At 59.7% G+C, this 22195-nt stretch overlaps 1 protein-coding gene across 2 annotated transcripts in view; it reads left to right on the top strand.

Annotated features, from left to right (window-relative positions):
• SPTB (spectrin beta, erythrocytic) overlaps positions 1-17469 on the top strand; it is a gene marked incomplete at its 3' end in the record, with an annotated part of 122602 nt that extends 105133 nt beyond the window's left edge. Inside the window, exons 28-36 of one of the 2 annotated variants that reach the window (XM_079769230.1) lie at positions 2045-2183; positions 2624-2708; positions 3551-3747; positions 4039-4088; positions 4745-4823; positions 14356-14618; positions 16716-16889; positions 17125-17167; positions 17302-17469. In XM_079769230.1, coding sequence (XP_079625356.1) covers positions 2045-2183; positions 2624-2708; positions 3551-3747; positions 4039-4088; positions 4745-4823; positions 14356-14618; positions 16716-16889; positions 17125-17167; positions 17302-17469 — 1198 coding nt within the window. Of the gene's footprint in view, positions 1-2044; positions 2184-2623; positions 2709-3550; positions 3748-4038; positions 4089-4744; positions 5059-14355; positions 14619-16715; positions 16890-17124; positions 17168-17301 lie in introns of those variants that run through there. The other variant, XM_079769229.1, reaches the window with a different exon arrangement.
• Positions 17470-22195: the final 4726 nt, after the last annotated feature.

Below are 22195 nucleotides of genomic sequence, written 5' to 3'. Positions count from 1 at the left end.
AGGGATGCCCAGGGAGGGACAGGGATGCCCTGGGAGGGACGTGATGCCCTGGGAGGGACAGGGATGCCCTGGGAGGGACGTGATGCCCTGGGAGGGACAGGGATGCCCTGGGAGGGACAGGGATGCCCGGGGAGGGACAGGGATGCCCTGGGAGGGACAGGGATGCCCTGGGAGGAACGTGATGCCCTGGGAGGGATGTGATGCCCTGGGAGGGACAGTGATGCCCTGGGAGGGACAGGGATGCCCTGGGAGGGACAGGGATGACCTGGGAGGGACGTGATGCCCTGGGAGGGACAGGGATGCCCTGGGAGGGACAGGGATGCTCGGGGAGGGACAGGGATGCCCTGGGAGGGACGTGATGCCCTGGGAGGGACAGGGATGCCCTGGGAGGGACGTGATGCCCTGGGAGGGACAGGGATGCCCTGGGAGGGACAGGGATGCTCGGGGAGGGACAGGGATGCCCTGGGAGGGACAGGGATGCCCTGGGAGGGACAGGGATGCCCTGGGAGGGACAGGGATCCCTGGGAGGGATGTGATGCCCTGGGAGGGACGTGATGCCCGGGGAGGGACAGGGATGCCCTGGGAGGGACGTGATGCCCTGGGAGGGACAGGGATGCCCGGGGAGGGACAGGGATGCCCTGGGAGGGACAGGGATGCCCGGGGAGGGACAGGGATGCCCTGGGAGGGACAGGGATGCCCTGGAAGGGACGTGATGCCCTGGGAGGGACAGTGATGCCCTGGGAGGGACAGTGATGCCCTGGGAGGGACAGGGATGCCCTGGGAGGGACAGGGATGCCCGGGGAGGGACAGGGATGCCCTGGGAGGGACATGCTGCCTGTGGGTGCATAGGAGTCCCAGGCACCCCCGAGGGCTGCGTCCCGGCCAAAACTGAGGGGCTCGGCTTCTGCTGGGAGGACCAACCTTTTCTGAGGAAAGGGAGCCCCTGAGAGAGGCATGGAGGGCATCTGTTAGTGAGGGTCTGCGTGAAGCAGTGAGAATACGGGGTTCACTGTTTATCCTTCCCGGCGCTGGGATGGGGCGGGGGCCATTCCCCTAAAGCTCAGGCAGGAGCTCATTGCTGTGGGAGGGGGGCAGGCGCCTGGGCAGCGAGAGCTCAGCGGGCCGGGCTCTGGGGCACGGCACAGTCATCTCTGGCCCAGGTCTGCCCCTCTGGTGCTGGTCCTGAAGGTCCAGCTTTAATATTTAGCATCTTTATTGAGACACAACTCACATACCGTGCAATTCAATATTTAAAGGATACCATTCAGTGGTTTTTCATGTATTCAGTTGTACGCCCATTGCAATATAAGTTTGTTTATTTTTAAATATTTTTTATTGATTTCAGAGATAGGAAGGGAGAGGGAGAGAGAGAGAAACATCAATGATGAGAGAAAATCATTAGTTGGTTGCCTCCTGCACGCCCCCTACTGGGAATCAAGCCTATAACCCGGGCAAGTGCCCATGACCAGAATGGAACCTGGGACCCTTCAGTCTGCAGGCCGATAGTCTATCCACGGACCCAAACCAGCTAGGGTATAAGTTTAGATTTTCATCATCTCAAAAAGAAACCATGTACCCCTCAGCAGTCATCACTCCCCATCCGCCCCCCCCCCCCCCCCCCCCCCCGCTTTGAGCCCCTGGCAGCCACTAACCTGTTTTCTGTCTCTAGACTTCTTACATGAATAGAATTATATGATGTGTGGTCTTTCCTGCCTGGCTTCTGTCACTGAGCACACTCTGTCCAGGATGCCTTCGTGGTAGCATGCATCAGAGCTTCATTCCTTGTTATTGTCAAATAGCATTCCCAGGCTTCCTCCGAGGTCCCTGCAGGCCCGCCCATGCCCTGGCCACTGGCCAGTGGAAGACACCAGGGCATCATTCAGCACCAGTGTCCCTGCAGGGGGCCAAGGGGGTGGGCTCAGACCCCAGGCAGGTGAGGGTGGCCCCTCTGAGCAGGACTTGGCATCAGGCTGACCAGAGTCACACCACTTCCTTCTTCCCCGACTCTCTCCCCTGCCCCTGTCCTCCTGTCTCCCCCCCCCAGGGATGTCTCCTCAGTGGAACTGCTCATGAAGTATCACCAGGGCATCAGGGCGGAGATCGAAACCCGGAGCAAGAACTTCAACGCCTGCCTGGAGCTTGGCGAGTCCCTGCTGCAGCGGGAACACCAGGCCTCCGAGGAGGTGAGGGGGACAGTGGGGCACAGCCAGCCTTCTCCGTCCTTGCCCCCACTCTTGCTGGACCAGACAGCTTCCTGGCGAGGCTCATCTTCCTTTCCCCCATGGAGCATTAGTGATGAGAGTCCCACCAAACCCATTCGGGGGCTGGCTGCTTGGTAGAGAGAGCAGGTGAATAACCTACCTATCGCCGACATGTGTGCAGGCTTTGGCACTTGGCAACACCCACTTCCTAGGTGAGGTGCCTCAGAGAGGTTAAGTAACTTGCCCAGGGCTGCACAGCCAGCAAGTGGCTGGACCAAGACTTGAAGCCAGGTCTGTGTGGCCAAGCCCGGCGTTCTCTGCAGGATCTCTCTGTGCACTGACTCACACAGCGGCAGGAGGGGGGGGGCGGGGGGGAGGACAGGGTTACCAAAGCCTGAGCTGTTCTCTCTCCCTCCCCGCAGATCAGGGAAAAACTGCAGCAGGTGATGTCCAGGAGGAAAGAGATGAATGAGAAGTGGGAGGCCCGCTGGGAGCGGCTCAGCATGTGTGAGTGCCGCCTGGGAGCCTGGGGATCTGGAGGGGAGGGGCCAGGCCTGCTGGGCGGGGCAGGAGGGTGATGTCACCACTGCTGAGAACAGCCCCCCACGCAACACACTCATCCTCAAAGCTCCATTGCCCAGGCCTCGGGGAGCCCCTCAGAGGGCCACGCTGCTGGAGCCAGCCAGCCAGCACCCCGATCTCTGCAGCTGGGATCCCTAGAGAGTTTAACTGGAACCCTAGTGCATCCCAGATGTTTGATCTGAGGCGTGTTGGGCACAGAAGGAACTGTGGAGACTAGGAAGGTGGAGAAATCCCGCCACTCAGGCAGGCGCCATGAGCCGGGAAGCCCGGGACTGGTCCCATGGCTATTGGTGCACGATTTGGTGGGACAGCCAAGGGCTGGGGAGAGGGTGTTTGGGGCAGAAGACAGATCCCCAAAGGGAGATGTCTAACTACACCTTGTTTTCAAAATGGAGTTTGTTCTCACTGATGGGTTTGTGAAACATCACTACTGATGGAAATGAGGTAGGGGCCTCGCGTGGGGAAGGAGGGGTCTCGGCAGAAGGTCGTCACTGACCAGGATGTCCGCACAGTCACAGGCACGTGTGCGGGCCTCGTGCCTGACTGCCCACTCCGTGTGGGTCCCCCGAGACCCCACGGGAGCAGCCACGGGCCTCGTGCCTGACTGCCCACTCCGTGTGGGTCCCCGAGATCCCACGGGAGCAGCCACGGGCCTCGTGCCTGACTGCCCACTCCGTGTGGGTCCCCCGAGGCCCCACGGGAGCGGCCGCTGGTGCTGACAGCCCCCCGGGCCCCGTGGGTGGCCTGTGTCTGGTTCTCCGTGGCAGTGCTGGAAGTGTGCCAGTTCTCTCGGGACGCCTCCGTGGCCGAAGCGTGGCTGATCGCCCAGGAGCCCTACCTGGCCAGCCGGGACTTCGGACACACGGTGGACAGCGTGGAGAAGCTCATCAAGAGGCACGAGGCGTTTGAGAAATCCACGGCCAGCTGGGCAGAGCGCTTCGCGGCCCTGGAGAAGCCCACCACGGTGAGCTGGGCTCGGGGGGGCGGGCAGCCACGCCTGCAGGGTATCTCGGGTCAAGAGCTCGTAGCTGTTGTTGGTCACTAAGGACGGGGTGAAAGGCTCGGCAAGGCAGGGCGTGGGAAGGCAGCAGGAGTGGTAGGGAGGACTGACTTTCGAACCCAAAGACAAGAGGGGATAACCAGAAGGAACCTATGCCAGGGTGTGTTGGGTACAGGGAGCCCCATTAGAGAAAGGGGTCTGAGAGTCGTCTCCCTTCCCTGGCTGTTCTGACCCCTTGGCCTTTTCCTCCCCCAGCTTGAGCTAAAAGAACGCCAGATCCCAGAGACCCCCGTGGAGGAGACTGGGTAAGTGTGGGGAGGCTGGGCGGTGGGCTGCGCTGGAGCACTCCGCGAGGGGGAGGGGGAGGGGGAGGGAGAGTATTTTTAATCAGAAACAGCCCCCTGATTTTTTAAAAAATATATTTTAATTCATTTCAGAGAGGAAGGGAGAGGGAGAGAGAGAGAGAGATAGGAACATCAATGATGAGAGAGAATCATTGATCGGCTGCCTCCTGCACGCCCCACACTGGGGATGGAGCCCACAATCCAGGCGTGTACCCTGACCTTGAATTGAACCGTGACCTCCTGGTTCATAGGTTGACGCTCAACCACTGAGCCACGTCAGCTGGGCCCCCCTGAGGTTTAAAAAACACACCTGTGCCCTCTCACACCTGGGCCACTGGTTAGAGGAATCGGGCGTGTCTGGAGCTTTCGGGCAGAGAGGAGCTGTGGTCAACCCCACGTCAGGGGCGGCCGGAGACCTGCCGCAGGCAGAGCCGGTGGGAGCAGGGAGTCAAGGCAGATACAGCAGCAACTTGCTAAGCTCCTGCCAGGCTGCCGGGAGGCCCGGATGGGGAGGTCCTTGGCATGAGCTCCGGGAGGAGGGCCGGAGAGCCAGGCCTTGGGGTGGGCGCTGGCCTCAGAGAGGTGCTTGTTTCTAAAGAGGGGCTGTGTCTTCGTAGGCCTCAAGAGGAGGAAGGCGAGACAGCAGGGGAGGGTCCCCGAGGTCCCCACCGCGCGGCCACGGAGAGAACGTCCCCGGTCAGTTTCCTGTCCCACTTGTCTAGTTCCTGGGAGTCGTTGCTGCCAGAACCTGGTCATCCCTACTAGGCTCGGCCGGGGCCGGGGCGGAAGTCGAGGGCAGGCACGGCCCCCGCACCCCCAGACCCCTCCTTCAGACCAGTCCGCACGTCCCACTGAGGTTTTCCCCACTCCTAGACTGACTCCCCGCCTCCCCTCGACCCAGAAGAAACTGACATGTTAGCCCACCGACATGACTCCGTTAGTTTGGTTTTACCTAGTCTAATAAATTTTCTTGTATAAATACATCACCATCTACATCAGGGGAAACCGTTTATACGGGGATGACTCGTTTCCATACACCGTCCTTCCCCCCTCACTCCATCCTTAACACAGTCTCACCACACACATGCACACCCATCCACAAACAGACGGCCCAGTGGTGCCCGCCACGGCCACGGCATCTCAGGGTGCCCGCCCCTCTAGCAGCCCCCTCCCTCCCTAGGCACAGCCCCTCCCCCACTGCACCTTCCTGGCCTGAGGCCTGTTGGTCAATGAGTTTGGACGTGGAGCTGGTTCTGGGGCAAGAACAGACTTGAAGGAGCCCTGTGAGCGTGGGGAGAGCCCCAGGGCTTCGGGGTCACAGGGCCAGTCCCCCCATTTGTGGAACAGGAGCGTGTGTGGCTGCGGGGAGGGGTGGGAGGGGACTAAGACACACCAGCTGCCAGTCGCCTGGGCCTATGGCTCAGGACGGTGCCTGGAAGAGGTCGAGGTCCCTTAGCTAAAAGGACCCAGGCGGTCGGTGCAGGAGGCCTGTGAGTCTGTAACCCAAGTTTGGGGGAAATGCCCTGGGGAGCGGCTGAGAAGAAAGCACAATCTCAGCATGTGCCTTGCATGGCTTCATCTCTGCATGAACCCCGCCTCTACAGGTGCCCCGGTGAGCTTGCCTGACATTTGGGGGGTTTAGGGAAACTGGTATTCTAGGTGAAAATTTCTGGCACACCAGCCACCCCAGAAAACAGTGCACACACAGTGATTATTTCCTGTGCAGAATCCCTGTCAGGTCCAGACTTCAGCCCTTCCCACACTTCTGTGACACACACACACACACACACACACACACACACCACCACCACCACCACCACCACCCTCCCCCTCCAGCCTGGTCAGAGGCCTCTCTTCCTGAGCTGCACCAGCCCTTTGTGTCCAGCAGAGGGCACTGCTGGGCTCCCGCTGCCAGGTCTCTCCCAGAAGTTCCCTCTCAAGCTCCCATCACGGCCTGTGGGGGTCTCTGGTGGACTGCGCCCCAGCCCCTTTCTCCCAGTGACAGCCCCCGCCGGAAGGAGCGCCAACGCTGGGGGCTGGCACGGACTGTGGACACTGGGGCTGGGGCTGCCCCGCCTCCACCTCCTGCACCACCCGCGCTTCGGCTGTGCATCCCCTGTGTCTGTGTGCGGTGGTGTCCCCGGGCTGCGGGCTCCTCGTGACCTCCTGAATGACTCCACCCATTGTCTGTGTCACGTACGTCTGTGCAAATGTAATTACATGTGTGTCAGAGCCGCCTCCATCCAGCATCGGGAGGTCATTGGGTCCGGGGGAATAAAACCTGCTTGGACCTGACTCTCTCTGGAAGGAAGAGTGGGTCCACCCCTGAGACCCTCTCAGAGAGCCCGCCCTCCAGCGGGGAAAGCTGGCCTGTGCCCGGCACCAGGAAGAAACGGATGGCGACTCAGTAAAAGCCAGGCCCGAGGCCTCGTGGACACACTTCCCGCCGCCGCCGTCCTGTCTCAGCCTGCGTTGAGTTTTCATGAGGATCCACGAAACTCTGAGGGCGGGTGTGCTCCCCATGGGTCTTTGATCTGAGAGGAAAACCTCACAGGTCTCACGCAGGCTGGGAACCCTTCGCAGACACAAAGGCCTCTCCCAGGAAGGCCGGCTGTCGGCTGGGCCTTCTCTCGGTGGGCCTGGGCGCGGTGGCTGGCTGCTGTCCCGTGTGTGTGGTCTGGTGTCGGTGCCCTATAGAATAGACCCACGCGTGTTGCTTCCTGTGAGACCCGTCACTGGTGCATGCGGCTTCCTGCTTGGGGGAACAGACGGGAGCGGACCGGGCACCTGAACCCGCCTAGACTGCTGCACACCACAGGCGGCCACCCTGCCGGCCCCATCCCGGCCCCACCCCGGCCCTCCCCTCCCTGGTGTGCACACACACGCATGTACACGCAGGCACCGAGTGCCATTCCCTGCATCGCTGTTTTCTTCCAACACATCACTGTGTGATGCCTCACCTCCCTCACCCCTCACCTTCCCACATCAGAGCATATTCTGGTAAAAACGGATCCATTCACACAGGTAAGTGGATAAGTGAGTGTGTGTGAGGCCAAGCAGAAGAAGCAAGGTATGACAACAGGCCAACCCCGGGGTGGAGGTCAGGACGCTGGGCGCTCACCCAGAGTTCTTCAGGAACCTCCCAGCATGATTTAGACAAGCCGCCTCCTCTTCCCGGATCTCCTTGCCCTTATAAAGCCCTCCGCGGGATTACAGAAAGTCCAGAACATTCCCGAGTGTCACCAGTGTGCCTGAATAAAGGGCGGGGCGGGAGAGCGGTTTTCCCCACTCGCCTGTCTCCTCTGGAGCTAGGGAACCTGGTTCATGTTTGTCCGGTGCCGGTGGGTGTGAGGCAGGAGGTGGGGAGGACGAGGCAAAGGGCTGGGGTGTTGGCCGTTGTCCCTGTTTGGGGAAGAGGCAGGGCTGGACCTCAGTTCCTGACAAGGCCAGTGCCCTTGCCTCTCCTCCTGGGTGCGGGGGGAGAGGGGGGGCCCTTCCTCTCTGTGCCTGGGGCGCACTCACCCCAATACCCTCCGCCTTCCGTGTTTCCTTTGCACCTGCATGTGGCCCTGGGGAGGGCTGGAGTCCTGCTAAGGTCCTCCTCTCTGGGCTCTGGAGCCTCAGAATCCTCCTGTGACATCCGGGTGAGATGCTGACGTTGAGATGGTGCGTTGGTTTCACGGGACAGGAGTGATATTGCAGAGAATCCGAGTTACTCCAGGCTCCGGGCCGTCCAGCAGCCCTGGGTGCCTCCTAGCTGCGCCCTGGGCTTGTTCCTGGCCTGGTGGGAAGGGGGCTGCTCTGGGAACTCCCAGCGGGGCTGCTGTGACAGGTCACCTGCCTGAAAGGTGCTCCTAGGGGCTGTGACAAGAAACAGTGTGTCCTCAGCGTTCGTGGTTTGGGGCAGTCATGCCTGTCTGCCTCAGGCCTGGGCAGATCCAGTCTGCGGTTCAGGACTCGAGGGCGCCAGGCCCGCAGGAGAGCAGCTGCCCGGGTGCGAGTCCTCACCAGGCCCCGCAGGAGGTTGTCACAGAAAACCCTCTCCCACAAGCACTCACAGCACTCTCCCCGGGACCCCAGGGCTGCCAACCGCTGGCCTTCCCAGGACTGGGTTGAGCGTGGGCAGTTGAGACTGCTAGGACCCTTGCCTCCTTCTGTGACCGCTGTGGCTTCAGAAGAGTAACCAGCACAAGAATGTGCGGGACGGTGCCCGGGGCTGAACGGGCACGGGATTGCAGCCCTCCCCACACTCCTGGGAGACGGGACACCTTCCAGCCAGTGCCTGGCTGGCTCCAGCGGCTGCCACCCCCTTGGCAACCTGTGCGACTCCCCCAGGCAGCCTGGCGCTTTCATCAGCAGCCAGAGACCAGGCTCTGACGTCCTTGGACGGGAGGGATGTGGGTGTGGAGGCAGCAGCTGTTTCTTCTTGCCTGAGCAAGCTTCCCCACCCTTTCTCCCCTCCCCCTGCGAGGCCCAACTGAGCTGCTGCTTCAAGCATTTTGCAGTGAATGCAAATCTTGTGTTTGCTCACGGTGAGCAGACCGGCCTGGAAAGAACCCCATTTCCCCTAAACTTGGGCGTGTCCTTGCCTCCCCAGGATGCCTGAGTCAGTGAGGCCGGGGTGTGTCTGCCTGCTCTCTGGCCCCGGGCCCTGGTACTCCAGGCTCCCCAGAGAAGCTTGCTCTGTCTGGGCTCTTGCTGGACATCTGCTCGCTGCTGGGTGTGCCCAGCTTTTGTGCTGAGGTCACAGGATCTTTCTGGCCACGCTGTCCCAAAAGCCCCTCCTGAGTTCTTTCTTGCAAGCTGTGTCTCATAGTATCCCAGATACTGGTGGGCTCAGGACGGCCTCAACACCCCACAGCTCAGAGACGGGTCCTCAGAGACGGGTCGGAAGCTGCCCACTCGACAGTGGGTGGTGGAGCTGGATGGGCGAGTCATCAGTTTAGTCTTTCCAATGCTGACCCAGCAAGCCTGCTGCTCCAGGGCAGGGCCCGAAGAGCCCACACCCGGTGGGAACGATGAAGACAGCTCCCCAGGAAGCCTGGTTCTCCTCTGGCCCAGGTGCCGCCAGTGGACCAGGTCTCCCTCCCTCTCCCCCGCTCACGTCCGTCCAAGGGGACCCTGCACACGCCCCTCTCCATCGCCCTCACTTTACCTGGGGGCCTTCTGCTCTCCTTCCCTCCTGTTGTCTTCCCTGGTCCCCCAGTTGGCATCTCAGACAGCTGGCCCCAGGAGCACAGGTTGATCCGCTTTGCTCCCCACCCCACCCCCCACCCCACTTCTCATGGGAGCCCCTCACCATCCCCACCACCAACCGGGGGACCCTCACTGCCTGGCCCAGCCTCAGCTCCTGACCCACTCTTCCCCTATTCAACAACTTCTTTCTCTTTAGACATTTGTCTCTGCTCACCCTAAGTGGCCATCTCTTCATCTCTGACTGTCCTCAACTCAACAGACCATCCCTTTTTCTTTTCTTGTGAACTGTCTTGTGAACAGCCTTCCCAGCCTGCCTGCCAACAGCCCCTCCCCGAGAGGAGAGCCTAGATGTCAGGTGCCGGGGGAGGGTAAAACTCAGGTGTAAGTGGCCAGCTCCCCCCCACCTGCTGTTCCCCAGGGCTATGTGGTTGCCTACCGCATCAGCAATAGGTCTCGTCTGGCTCCAAGCCCCTCTTCTGGCCCCTTCCAGCGTGGCTCTGGCATGATCCGCTGCCTCCGCTGGCCAGCCACGTGTCTCACAGAACCAAGCTGCTCATGGGGGCTGTGACCCCATCAGACAGGTACTCCCCTCTAGAGCAATAGTACCACCACCACCACCACCCCCCCTTGCAGCAGGCTCTGCATCTCAACCTTCCGCTCACTAGATGTGCGGCTGTGGACAAGTTATTCATCCCGCCTGCCACCCCCAACCAGGTTCCCTCCTCTGAAATCATGGGTGTGGTGAGGATACCTGCCTCGCAGAGAGGGTGTGAGGACTGGAAGAGAGTGCAGGTAGAATAGTATCTGGCATCCGGTAGGTGATTAGTGAAGTCTACATTTTTTTCTCCATCCCTCACTGTAGCCTTTCATCTCTTAAAAGAAACGCCCTCCCTATGAATTCTAACATCCATCGCCTGAGCCCTCCCGAACCTTCCCGGAGTGCCCCTCCCTCGAGGCCCACCACACACACACTCGGAGCCCAGTCCTTGCGGTAACCTAGGCAGGACCATCGTGCGGCTAAGGCGGAGCATCCGCTTTCTGTGGTGCGCCCGTAAGCCCTGGCCCGCACTTATCAGCATCTCCTCTAGAGAGAAGCTCCTCGCTTGTGTTTCTTTGCTTGTCAGTGCACCTGGGTTCACTGAGCATCTTCTAGAGCCTCCAAAATACCCTGTGCTCACAAACCAGGTTACTTTTCCCCTGGGAGCTGGGGAGTAGTCTGTGGGCTGCCCCTCCGCCACCTGCTGGCTGAGCCTGGAAGAACACCTCCAACTCTTAGGGAGAAGAAATGTGCCCATCCTGTCCCTTTTCCCCTCCCCTTCTTGAACCTCCTTTGTGGAGGAGACTCTCAACCCTCTGCCTGCACTCCCGCCAAGCCAGCTTCCTAGCAAGGCAGGACCCCAAAAAGTTGAGCTTACAAGATTCTTAGGTGGCCATCCCCGCCTAACCCACCTCCATCAGTGGCTGGGGCCTCTCCCTGTTTAACTACGATCCTATAAAAGGCTCCTCCTGTCTGTGCCCGTCTATCCCCTGATGTCCCCCAACCAGCAGCCAATAGCACATGTCCCCAGTCCTACCCTGGCATCAGGACCCCAGCAGCCAGTACGCATGCCCGCCTCTCACACGCCTCCCCCACCCCTGACCACCAGTCACCAGAGAACCGGGCTCCATGCTGCAGGCAGCACCTTCCTTATTCCAGCCCCCACCCCCAGGCCATTCTCCCTCGTGCTCTCACTCCCCTGTTTGGTCTCAGACTCACCAACCAGCCCAGCCTGACACCCAGAAACTCCAAGCAGCTGGCCCTTCCCCCTCAGGGTCCCCAGCTCCTCTGGGTGAGGTCTCCAGGCCGGGTACCGCTTAGCAGTGTAGGTCTGATCCGTGCACCCTCCCAGTGGCCTGAGGGCTAGCGCGGCAGGCCTTCTGCCCGCGGGAACCAGACCACCTCACCTGTGCAGGGCCTTGTGGCAGAACCCGCCTGTCCCTACAACCACAGGAGGCCCCAGCTCTGGGCCCCGCTCCTCAGCCAGCACCCCCTTTTGGCGCTCTGCTGTCCACAGACCCCTCCGCCTACGGGGCAAGGCAGGATCTCCATGGCCTGGCTCCAGGGGCCCCAGGACTGTCACCTCCTCCCCTTTCCCGGCTCCCTAAGATGGCACAAAGCACATTCACCCCTGGAACCTGGGACAGGGCGGCCCTTCTGCCCAAACCATGCCACCATCTTTCTCGTCAGTGTCCCTTCCCCCGGCCCAGGGGGAGAGAAGCCATCGGCCCTGGGCCTGGGAGGGGCAGCCACCGCCAAATCCGCCAAATCCCTTCCTCCTCAGGCCTTGGCCATGGGGACAGAGAGGACGGGGTGCATTTTAAATCGTCTCCACGGGAACAGTCAAGAGCGCTTAAGAAATCTCTGGAAATGCCCCTTTTCAGGAGCCAACCCATGACCCAGCCAGTTCACTTTTTTTTTTTTTTAATGCCATCACAGGGGTCATTATACCTATTGTAATGGCCTCTTCTTTGTTTTTGTTTTTAAAAATATATTTTTATTGATATCAGAGAGGAAGGAAGAGGGAGAGAGATAGTAGAAATATCAATGATGAGAGAAAATCATTGATCGGCTGCCTCCTGCACGCCCCACACTGGGGATCGAGCCCACAACCCGGGCATGTGCCCTTGACCGGAATCGAACCCGGGACCTTTCAGTCCACAGGCTGACGCTCTATCCACTGAGCCAAACCGGCTAGGGCGCCAGTTAACTTTGGGTCACAGTGGCCTTAGCCTCTGATGCCCCTGCCAGGAAACGGGCCAGACGCCCACTGGGAGGAAGCAGAAGAAAGGTGAGGTTCCGGTGGGAAGCAGTCCTGGGGAAATGCATCTTTATTTTCAGAGGACAGTTCCCAAAAGGAAGGAGAATGGAAGTGAGAGTGTAGGAAGAAAATGTGGACCCACAGGCCTCCAGTAAGACCAGCCCCAGGAGGGTAAGGCTGGGCGAGGGCCCAGCATGGCGGTGAGGGTCTGCGGGCTTCCCACCCAGCGTCCGCCATGCCATCTACCCCCGGGCAGGTGTGGGGGCGGGGGAGCAGCGTGGCCAGGTGGAGAGGTAAGGGATAAAAAGGCTTCACTCTGCAGTACTATCCACCTCCCAAACCTTACACCAGATCAGAGGGTTGGCCTGATGGGGTCTCCAGGAGGACCCCAAACCCAGGCTCCCCCCTCCTCATGCTACTCTTGCCTTTCCTCCGTGCTGGAGGACAACCCAGGCTTCGGGTCTCCAGATCCTTGTGGGCAATGCTGGCTCACGGTGCTCTTGAAGATTAAATAGTGCAAATGCATAAAAATGAGGGTGGCCTGGCCACAACGCTCAGGGGGGTTCTAAGACAGCAAAGGATGAGAGCCCTATAGATGTGACTAAAAACTCAGGTCCATCCAATGCTGGGATGCTTGTTCTTCATTGCCTCTGATACCTGTAAGCTGTGTGATCTTGGATAAGTCACTTCACCTCTCTGAGCAAAAAGTTTTCTCATAAATGGAAGGTATTCGACTAAGGTAGTGGTTTTCGATCTTTTCCAGTCATATGATCCTTTCTTTAAGTAAGATCTTAGTGGAGCCCCAACTTATACCTGTTTATTGAACAGCCCTCGCTCTATGGAATATAAACATGACCAGCGTTAGCTTCTTCCAAGCACTGCCTTCAAACATCGTCACTGAGCCTCCCTCTCCGTTCCTTAGTGCCATCTCAGGCAGACCTTGGTCACTTTTCGTCTACCCAACCTGTTTCAGTTTAAAGCTTCCATCCCGTGTCCAATACGGTGCCCACATCCTCCCACCCTCCATCTCTCTCTGTCGTATTTGACCGTGTCTTTTGTAGGACCCTCAGTGGGGAGCGGGGGTCTGCTCTTCTGGGCCTCACCTCATCTTCCGTGGCTGGAGTGAGGAGTAGAAAAGGGACCAATCTCATGGCTGCCTCCTGGGGCGGCTCCTGGGCTGTGGATGCCCTTGGTCCTTCGGGTGTTCAGATGTGGTGCTCATTTCGCACGTAGGAGAGCCACCCCTCCTTGCCCCGTCTGGCCCGCCTGCTTTCTCCTCCTGCAGCAGCACAGGGCAGATCAGCAAGGCCGCTGCTTAAGGAGGTGCCCAGCTGGGGAACGGGAGGGCGACTTCCCCTTCTCATGGGCACCTGACAGCGCGGGTGGCTCCACTGGAGGCCCTTCACTCAGCGTGGGCAGCTGGGAGCACCCACCCTCCACAGGGAGGTGCAGGGAGGCAAAGGGCAGGGACTCCTTACAGGCGATGGTCCACCCCTCGACCCCTCTGACACTAGCATGCATGAGAGGCTTGTGAAGGAGTCCTGATGCGCTGACCCCGCTCCGGGCTAAAGCGGCAGCATAAAGGCGGGGTCCGGGCCTATTGCATTCAAGCTCTTGAGGTGAGTTTTACGGCAAAGGCATCCAGGCTTGGGAACCGCTGCCCCATCAAATGACAGGAGCAGGGCCAACTAGGCTGGGTTCCCCCTTTTTAAGGGAGTGGGGGACACTAGGGCCTGGCGCCCTCACTGTGAGGTTTTAGACACAAGTGGAAGGTAACAGAGGAGTTCCCATTCAACATCCTAAGCACGTGTTTTTCAACCCTGCCTTAACAGCAGCCCTTCGTAGGAAATCTTGCCAGAGCCCACGTAGAAGTCGGCCGGAGTTAGAGCACGTGACAGGGCAGGGCAGGGCCTGGGGCAGGTGGTGAGCCGGGCTTTGCCAGCAGGGTCGGAACCCCCTGGATGAGATAAGCGTGCGGGCCCCTTCAGCTCACGCTAAGAACCTCCTGTTGATGTCAGATAGGGGTTGGGAATGGAGCCAGAGGCGTGGGCAGAGACCAGGGAAGCAGGCCAGCTGGTACCCATAGCAGGTGCAGAGCCAGGGAGGGCCAGGAGGGGCACAGCAGAGGGGAACCGGGCTCAGGTGGGGGCCTGCTGGCTTCCCAGTTCTGCTGAGCAGCCGTCCCCGGGGCAGAACCCCAGCAAGGTGTGCTCCCCCCGTGTGTCCCTGAGCAGGGGGAAGAAGAGAGACAGTGGCCCCAGGACCTGCAGCCGCCACCCCCACCGGGGCCGCAGAAGGAAGGGCAGGAGGAGAAATCCGGCGGGGATGAGAGGCCCGCCACAGAGCCTCTCCTGAAGGCCCTGGACACACCTCTGAGCGAGGGGGACGAGCCGACCACGCTGCCGGCCCAGCGGGACCACGGGCACAGCGTGCAGATGGAGGGCTACCTGGGCCGCAAGCACGACCTGGAGGGGCCCAACAAGAAGGCATCCAACAGGTGTGTGGAGGAGAGGCTGCGGTGGGAGGGGAGCTGGGCAACACAGGTCTGTGCGGGGCGGGGGGGGCGGGGGGGGGGGGCGCCCTCTACCTCCGGTCTTGTATGCTCCTGGGAGCCCCTCTGACAGCTGGCATGATGGGGAAAGCCCGTCTTCAGTTCTGGTCCCAAGTCCAAATCCTGTGACCCTGGGCAGGTTACTCAGCCTAAGTTAGTTTTCCATTTGTAAGATGATGACGGCGATAGCATGCCTCTGCTGCAGAGACCAGGCCTGGAGCAGGGTAGAGGACACCAGTGCTGTTACTTTGATCCCAGGGCGGGGAGGTCAGTCTTGGCACTGACATAGCCTTGACCAAGTCCCACCTTTTACCCATCGGGGCTTGTTTCCCCAGCTATCACACAGGAGAGGAGGAAGAGCGGGGTGGGCGTAGATGCAGTGACTCCATGACCTCGAGGAATTCCTTCAAAGGCTGTGTCCTTTCCTGACCTGGAGGCAGTCATGCCCTTGGGTTGGTTCTATCCAGAGATGCCCCTTTAAGGACTCTGGGCCTCCACCTTCCGGCCGCTGTCCAGGGTCCCAGGGACTCGGTGGCATCGAGGTCGAAGCCAGCCATGTCCCAGGACCAGCTGGCAGCACACAGAGCCTGTCCTGAGGACGCAAAGCTAATGCAAATTCCAGAAACGAATTCGGGGACCCCACTGCCTGAAGAGGTGTACTGCCTATGTGGAGAGTCCACCAGGAAAGAGGAAGGTAGCATTTATTGAGCACCTACTGCATACTAGGCATGATGTTAGGACAGATCAAATCTTCCTGACCCATCTTCCAGATGGGGAAACGGAAGCTCAGATGAAACCATTTGTTCAAGGCGGGATTTTAGTCCCAGACCCAGACCCTTCTTCGCAGCTGCCTTACTTGGGCTACAACTCAAAGCAGGTGGTGAGGGCTGGAGGGCTCCCCACGCCGGGCGTCAGGAAGCTGGGCTCCGGGAACTGGCTCTGCAGCCAGCCTCGTACAGGTCATGTTCTCTGACCTCCCTGCCCTCCCTCCCTAAGTGCCCTACTAGTTTTCCACCTTCCTGCCCTCCAGAGGGAGGGAGGGAGGGAGAAGCAAGAATGAGGAGGAGGGGGGGGAAGGAAGAGGAGCTTAAGGTTTCTCAGAGTTCATCTCTGAAAATGCAACATGTTTCCCCTTTATCCATGGAGGAGCTCCGGTTAGCACCACCTCGGCTATCAGCGTGCTGCTGTCACCCAGCACACCAGTTGGGATGAGCCTTGGTTTGCACAAATATGTTTCTTTTACAAGTGCTAGTACAGTTTGCTGGGCATATACCAACAAAACAAAAAGTAACAGCAAACAAAACAAAAAAAATAACAGCAACCACCAAACCACCCCCCACTCCCCACCCCCTGCTCCGGGCACGTCACGGCTCTGTACTGAGAATCCAGGGTGCTCGTGGAGGTGGAGGTGTGTGCCACGTGTACACTGTTGGCCTCAGACTCGACAGTTCTACTAAAAACGTATCTCCAAGCGAGATCAACGTTACCAGCAAAGATTTATGCACAGAATGTTTATCCCCTGGTCCACCAATAAAGGGATTGTTTTTATACATGTGATGGGATATCATACAGCTATTCAAAATTACTTTCGAGAGATATTTAAGGATATGAGGATGTACTCATGATATAATGTTAAGCAAAAATGCAGGACATAAAACCGGATATATATAGTATAATCCAATTTTAGCTATATAGGGGGGGGCAAAAGTAGGTTTACAGTTGTAATACAAATAAATAATACAATAAATAAATAATACAATAAACTCTGTTGCATGTACTCACAACTGCAAACCTACTTTTTTTGTCCACCCTGGTATGTGAGTAGAAAAACATGTGAATAGGAAAAAAGACTAGAAATACATGAAATGTTAACAATAGTTAACTCTTGGAAATGGAATTTACATGGAGATGACTTTTACTTCCAAGAAAAGGTATTACTGTTTACCGGGGCAAAAATGATGTCATAGAAACCAGGGGCAGCGCTAGGGATGGCCGAGCCGTGGACCAGGACTGGGGGTGACCCGCCCGTCTGCGTCGTTGCAGGTCCTGGAACAACCTGTACTGCGTGCTCAGGAACAGCGAGCTGACCTTCTACAAGGACGCCAAGAACCTGGCCCTGGGGGTGCCCTACCACGGGGAGGAGCCCCTGGCCCTGAGGCATGCCATCTGCGAGATTGCTGCCAACTACAAGAAGAAGAAGCACGTCTTCAAACTGAGGTGAGGCCCCGCCTGCCCACCGCCCTTCCCTGGTGGTGTGATTGGCATGAGTGGCTGGACAGGGGCCTCCTCATGGGCCCAGCTCCATGCCTGAGCCGCCCCAAAAGGCTGAGGGCCCAGATTCTTACCTCTCGGGTGCTGTGCGCCTGAGAGGGGCTGTGGCCTCAGAGCCAGCCCTCGGCCCGGGCAGGGGCTCCCGAGGTGGCCCAGGACAGGAAACCCTCTGTCCTCCTAGGTTGAGCAATGGCAGCGAGTGGCTCTTCCATGGCAAGGACGAGGTAAGTGCAGGGCAGCCTCGCCCAGCCCTTGGGGACCCAGGGGCAGATGGAGAAAGCTCCCTCAGAAGGGGCAGGCCGAGGGCCTCCCTCCCATCCTTTGGGGAGGTGTGAGGCCTGACCCTCCCGCCCTGCAGGAGGAGATGCTGTCCTGGCTGCAGGGCGTGAGCACCGCCATCAACGAGTCCCAGAGCATCCGCGTCAAGGCCCAGAGCCTGCCCCTGTCCTCCATCACTGGCCCGGACACCAGCCTTGGCAAGAAAGACAAGGAAAAGAGATTCAGCTTCTTCCCCAAAAAGAAGTAGCCTCTTGCGGCGCCCCACAGGCGGGGCCGGGCTGCGGGTGCCGCAGTGCCTCCCTCGACTGCCCAGGACAGGCTGGGGCGTCCTCGGCCTTGACCTTGGCCACAGCCCTCCTCCCGCCCGGCTGCTCGCTGCCTGCTGCCCGCCTGCTCCGAGTGGCCGGGCGGGGCTCCCGGGCCCACGCTGCACTGCAATAGCTGCCTTCACCCGCCCGACGCCTGCTCCCCCACCATCTGCAGAGCGGCTCCAGGGACTCAGGCTCCCGGCTTCGCTGGGCCTCGGGGCCTGGGGGTAGGATACCGTTTCCCAGGCACATGCCCTCCTCCCCACCCTGTTTTGAGGATGCACCAGCCCCCAAGCCCCATAGAAGCTAGAGCAGGAGGCTGAGGGGTCCTCAGATGCCGCCCACTCCCAACGCAAATCTTGCATGGGATCACCCCCCACGTGGTCCAAACCAGAGAAAGGGAAGAGGACACTGGGAATGCCTGACCCACCCCTGGGCACAAGGAAGGGGCCTCCAGGTAGGCCCACAGGGAAAAGGGCTGCCGGGGACTGAGGGACAAGACGGCCCTCCTCCCCACGGGGCTCCCTCAGAACTGGGACTCTCACCTCAGGGGCCACCACATCCCTTCCCCCCTCCAAGGTCTGTGGGTCCCAAGGGCCAGGGGCCTCCCGCTGCCTCCAGTCCTCTTCGCTACCACCACAGGTGGCAGAAGGACCAGGAAGCTCTCCAGTGGTCCTTCTAGACCTTCAGTTGAAGCTTAGGGCTAGCGCTCAGACCTGAGGGAGGTGGACACGTCCTGACACTGCCTAAGGCGCTGCCTCTCCACGCTGGGACCCCTCCCAGGAGCAGCTGAACCAGCAATATCAACTCAGACCCAGGCCCCCTTCGAGGCCGTCCCGTCCCAGGTAGCAGATGGACAGCCCAGCACCTGGAGCAAAGCAGCCCAAAGCCAAATGCCCAATGCGTATTGTCTACACTACAGCTGGTCGCACCCGAGGTTACCGGCTGGCAGACAGCCAAGTTCATGTATGACCTACCGCCCTGGGATGGCAAACCTGGCCTCACCACCCTCACCACCCAACCCAGGGACAGCTGGACAGATGCTGGGGCCAGAGCCATGAGGGTGGGGCACCTCTTGCTCGGCTTCTCTGAAGGTCCTGGCCTTGGGTCTGGGGGGAGTCACATGGATGCAGAAGTCACCAAATGTCACCCCACCCCAAGCACAGCCAAAGGGCCCTGCCACCTAGACGCGCAGGGACAGCTTCCAGAGGGAAGAGGGCTGGGTCCACAGGGATGTCCCCGCCGCTCTTCGAAAGCAGTGCAGCTGCAGCCCGGCGTCTTCACTGGGGCTCAGGCCCGCCGCGGGGTGGAGCTGGCGGCAGGGCCCATTTCCCCTGGGGAGACCGTAAGCTGCCGCTGCTGTTTCCCTCACCCTCCCCACGGGGAGGAGCCGGATTCCTCCGGCCGTGGGTGAGGCCAGGTAGAAACCCGGGGGATGGGCATCCGGCCTTCCCAGGAGCTCTTAGCACTTAGCCTGAGTCTTACAGGACAACTCTGCACACCTCGGGGATCAAGGCCACTATGTCAAGGTGAAGGTGACCTCAGTGGACAAGAACCATGGGAGGGAGGTTCTCCAGTGGAGCCTGACGTCCCTGGACCAGGTGGTCCCACCCCGTAGCCAGGGCCTTCATTTGGCCCCTGTACACTTACCCTGCAGCCTCTTTGTACCTCCAGGGAGCGTAGTACAGACCACTCACTCGCCTCTCTCTACACCTGGGGAAACCGAGGCAGGAGGCAGGGAGGTAACTACACTCACCCGGCAATAAAGAAGGCGTCCGGTACATCGGAGGGCACGTCCTGCTCTGGGCAGAGCGCGCGTTCCTTGCTGAGAGCAGGTGGTGGCAAGTCTCCCTCCACGGCTTCCCGGGCCAGTCTTGAGGGCGCCCAGGGACAAGGCCCCCCCCTCCCCTCCACATGTGCCAAAGTAGCACCTGGGTGAGGAATCTCCAACAAGCAACCCCACCGTCCCAAGAAGGAAAGGGCCCCAAAGGAAGCACTAGGACCCAATCAACCAGATCCCCGGACGGTCGAGGGTAGCCAGCTGCATGCGACCCGCCCGTCTAGTGCCAGCTCCCACATCCTTCCACACCACACAGGCCCCAAGACCCCCCACCCACTGGACTGACAGTGCAGGCACCCAGCCTTGGGAGACAATGCCACATGGGGGCTAAGCCCCTGGTGCCCTGGCAAGGCAATTGTGGTGGTGTGGTGTTGTTTTTTGTCCTTACATTTTCTACTCTGCCGTGTTTTAACAGTATTCCCAAACTAGGTTGACACGGCTCCAGTCCACACCAGCATACCAGGCTTCCTCCCAGGGCAGTTTAGAGGAAGCTCCCTCTGGGCACGGTCGGGTGGTCCTCCTGCCCCTTCACCCCCTGGCCTCAACGGACTCTGGCTGAGGGGGGATGGTGATTCTTGGGCTTCCCTCCCCCACTAGCACCCATCACAGGAGGCCTGCCGGAGGCTCAGCTCCCATCCACACCACTTACTTCCCGCCTAGCGGAGGGCAACAAGGGTCCCGGAGGCTGGTCCTGGACCCCCTCCTCCCCTCAGTGGGAGGGGCAGAGAGCCAAAGGGCCACGTGGCTTGGTCCCTTGGACAAGCAAGCTCAGGGAGGACACAGCGGAGGAGGCAGCTACTGAGGACTTTGTAACCCTGTTGGGCACAGACCATGCAACCTGGGGCCAACTGGGCCTCGTCCTCTACCTGCTCAAACGTGCTTCCACCAAACAGAGGAAACCCATTTACTAGTTTTTCTAATAAATCAATAATGCTCCACCTTTCTCTCCATTTCTTACTTGACAAGCCTTGCTTCCCTTTGCCCTGGGCCAAGGAGGGCTGGTTGAGCAAGCAAGGAAGGAGGCAGCCGTTTCCAAGCCAGACTCTCTGGCTTGTCCCTGAGTCTTACCAGCCAACTCCGCCAGCACCCACGTCCAGCCTCACCCGAGACCCAGATTCAAGCTCACTTGGCCATGCATCCGACCACCTGAGGGCCTGCTGCAGGCCTTTCCCCAGAGCTCAGGACAGAGGTTCTGGCTGGACATCAGAATCGCCACGCCTGCCGTTCATCTCCACAGGGAGCTCATCTGCCCTGGGGGTGGGGGGTGGGGAGGGAGGGGGAGCAGAGATGTAGGCATAGCCATTTCTTCAAAAGGCTCCACTGATGATTCTAATGGGCAGCCGGTGAGAACCACTGAGCTGGTCCAAGGTTTCCAGACGCTTGTGTAAGAATCTCCCAGGGAAAGTACTCACTACAACGTCCCAGGCCCCGCCCACTGAAGCGTCTGAGGCAGGGAGTTTGAGAAGCAGCGAATCATCCATCTCCTTCAATTTACAGATGAGGGAAAAGCAAGCGTTCAGGTGGCCCGGCTACGTGAACGGCAGGGCTAGGACCCATACCTGGGTCCCCTGACTCTCGCTCCATTAGGCTTGTGGGTCCTCAATGTCATGACCCAAGGCTTGCCTGGTAGAAGCTGGCCCTCTCCTCAGTGACAGGAAGTGGCCACAGAACACGGCAGCGGGTAGAACATGGGCATCTCTGGCCTGTCGGCTCTGCCAGCCTCAGCTTCCTTTGACTTCAGCAGACTCTGCGCATCCACCTTTAGATTGAGTCTGTCCCCCGAGGTCAGAAGACTCGTGAGGCCCTGAACCAGCAGACCTGTGGGGACCCTGAGGGCAGTTCTACCACCTGGGCCCACAACCCCCTACTCCCAGGCCCCAGACAGAAGGAACAGGGCAGAACAAGGCAGGTCCACCATGGACCAAGGGCAGAAAACCCAACCAGAAAGAGGGAGGCACTCTTAGCCTTTCTGAATCGAAGACACTTGGAGGACAGATGAAGACTAAGGATGCATCCCATAAAAAGGCACCTGCACTCCTCACCCAGGGTTCCAAGCCCCCGAAGACATTTCTAGGCTCCAGGTTCAGAATCCTCGCCTCCTAGGATGTCTCCTGGGAATGAGGGGAGAGAGGAAAGGCACCAGACACTGGGAACTTGTGCCGACTGGAAAAGTGTTCCATTCACTCCCCGCCCCCGCCCTCACTTCCTTTAGTCCAACTTAGGTCCTTGAGGAAAAGAGCTCAAGGCTGGCATGATACCCCTGCCCCCAAGACAGGGTGCCAAGCTGTGGCTGGACAGAGAAGTCAGTGGGAGCAGAGCAGCCGAGAACAGGCCCTTCCCACACATCCCGCTGCCCCAACCGCCCCCACGAGTACCTGGTGCCTGTGCCTCATGAGCATGGACAGTGGATGAGTGAACGTAAAGCTACAACCCCACGCCCTGCCTCCCCTAACAACCCTGCCAGATCCACTCTCCCACCCCAGCCAGGCCCCGTAAGTCACCCCCACGTCCCACCTCCCCTCAGACACCCCTGCCAGATCCACTCTCCCACCCCAGCCAGGCCCCGTAAGTCACCCCCACGTCCCACCTCCCACCTCCCCTAAGACACCCCTGGCCAGATCAACTCTCCCACCCCAGCCAGGCCCCGTAAGTCACCCTCACGTCCCACCTCCCACCTCCCCTAAGACACCCCTGGCCAGATCAACTCTCCCACCCCAGCCAGGCCCCATAAGTCACCCCCATGTCCCACCTCCCACCTCCCCTCAGACACCCCTGCCAGATCCACTCTCCCACCCCAGCCAGGCCCAGTCAAGAGGCCACACAGG

This window comes from Cnephaeus nilssonii (assembly GCF_951640355.1).
Source record: "Cnephaeus nilssonii genome assembly, chromosome: 4".
NCBI lineage: Eukaryota > Metazoa > Chordata > Mammalia > Chiroptera > Vespertilionidae > Cnephaeus > Cnephaeus nilssonii.
Note: the sequence above shows the minus strand (reverse complement) of the source record. Positions and strands in the feature narration are given on the sequence as shown.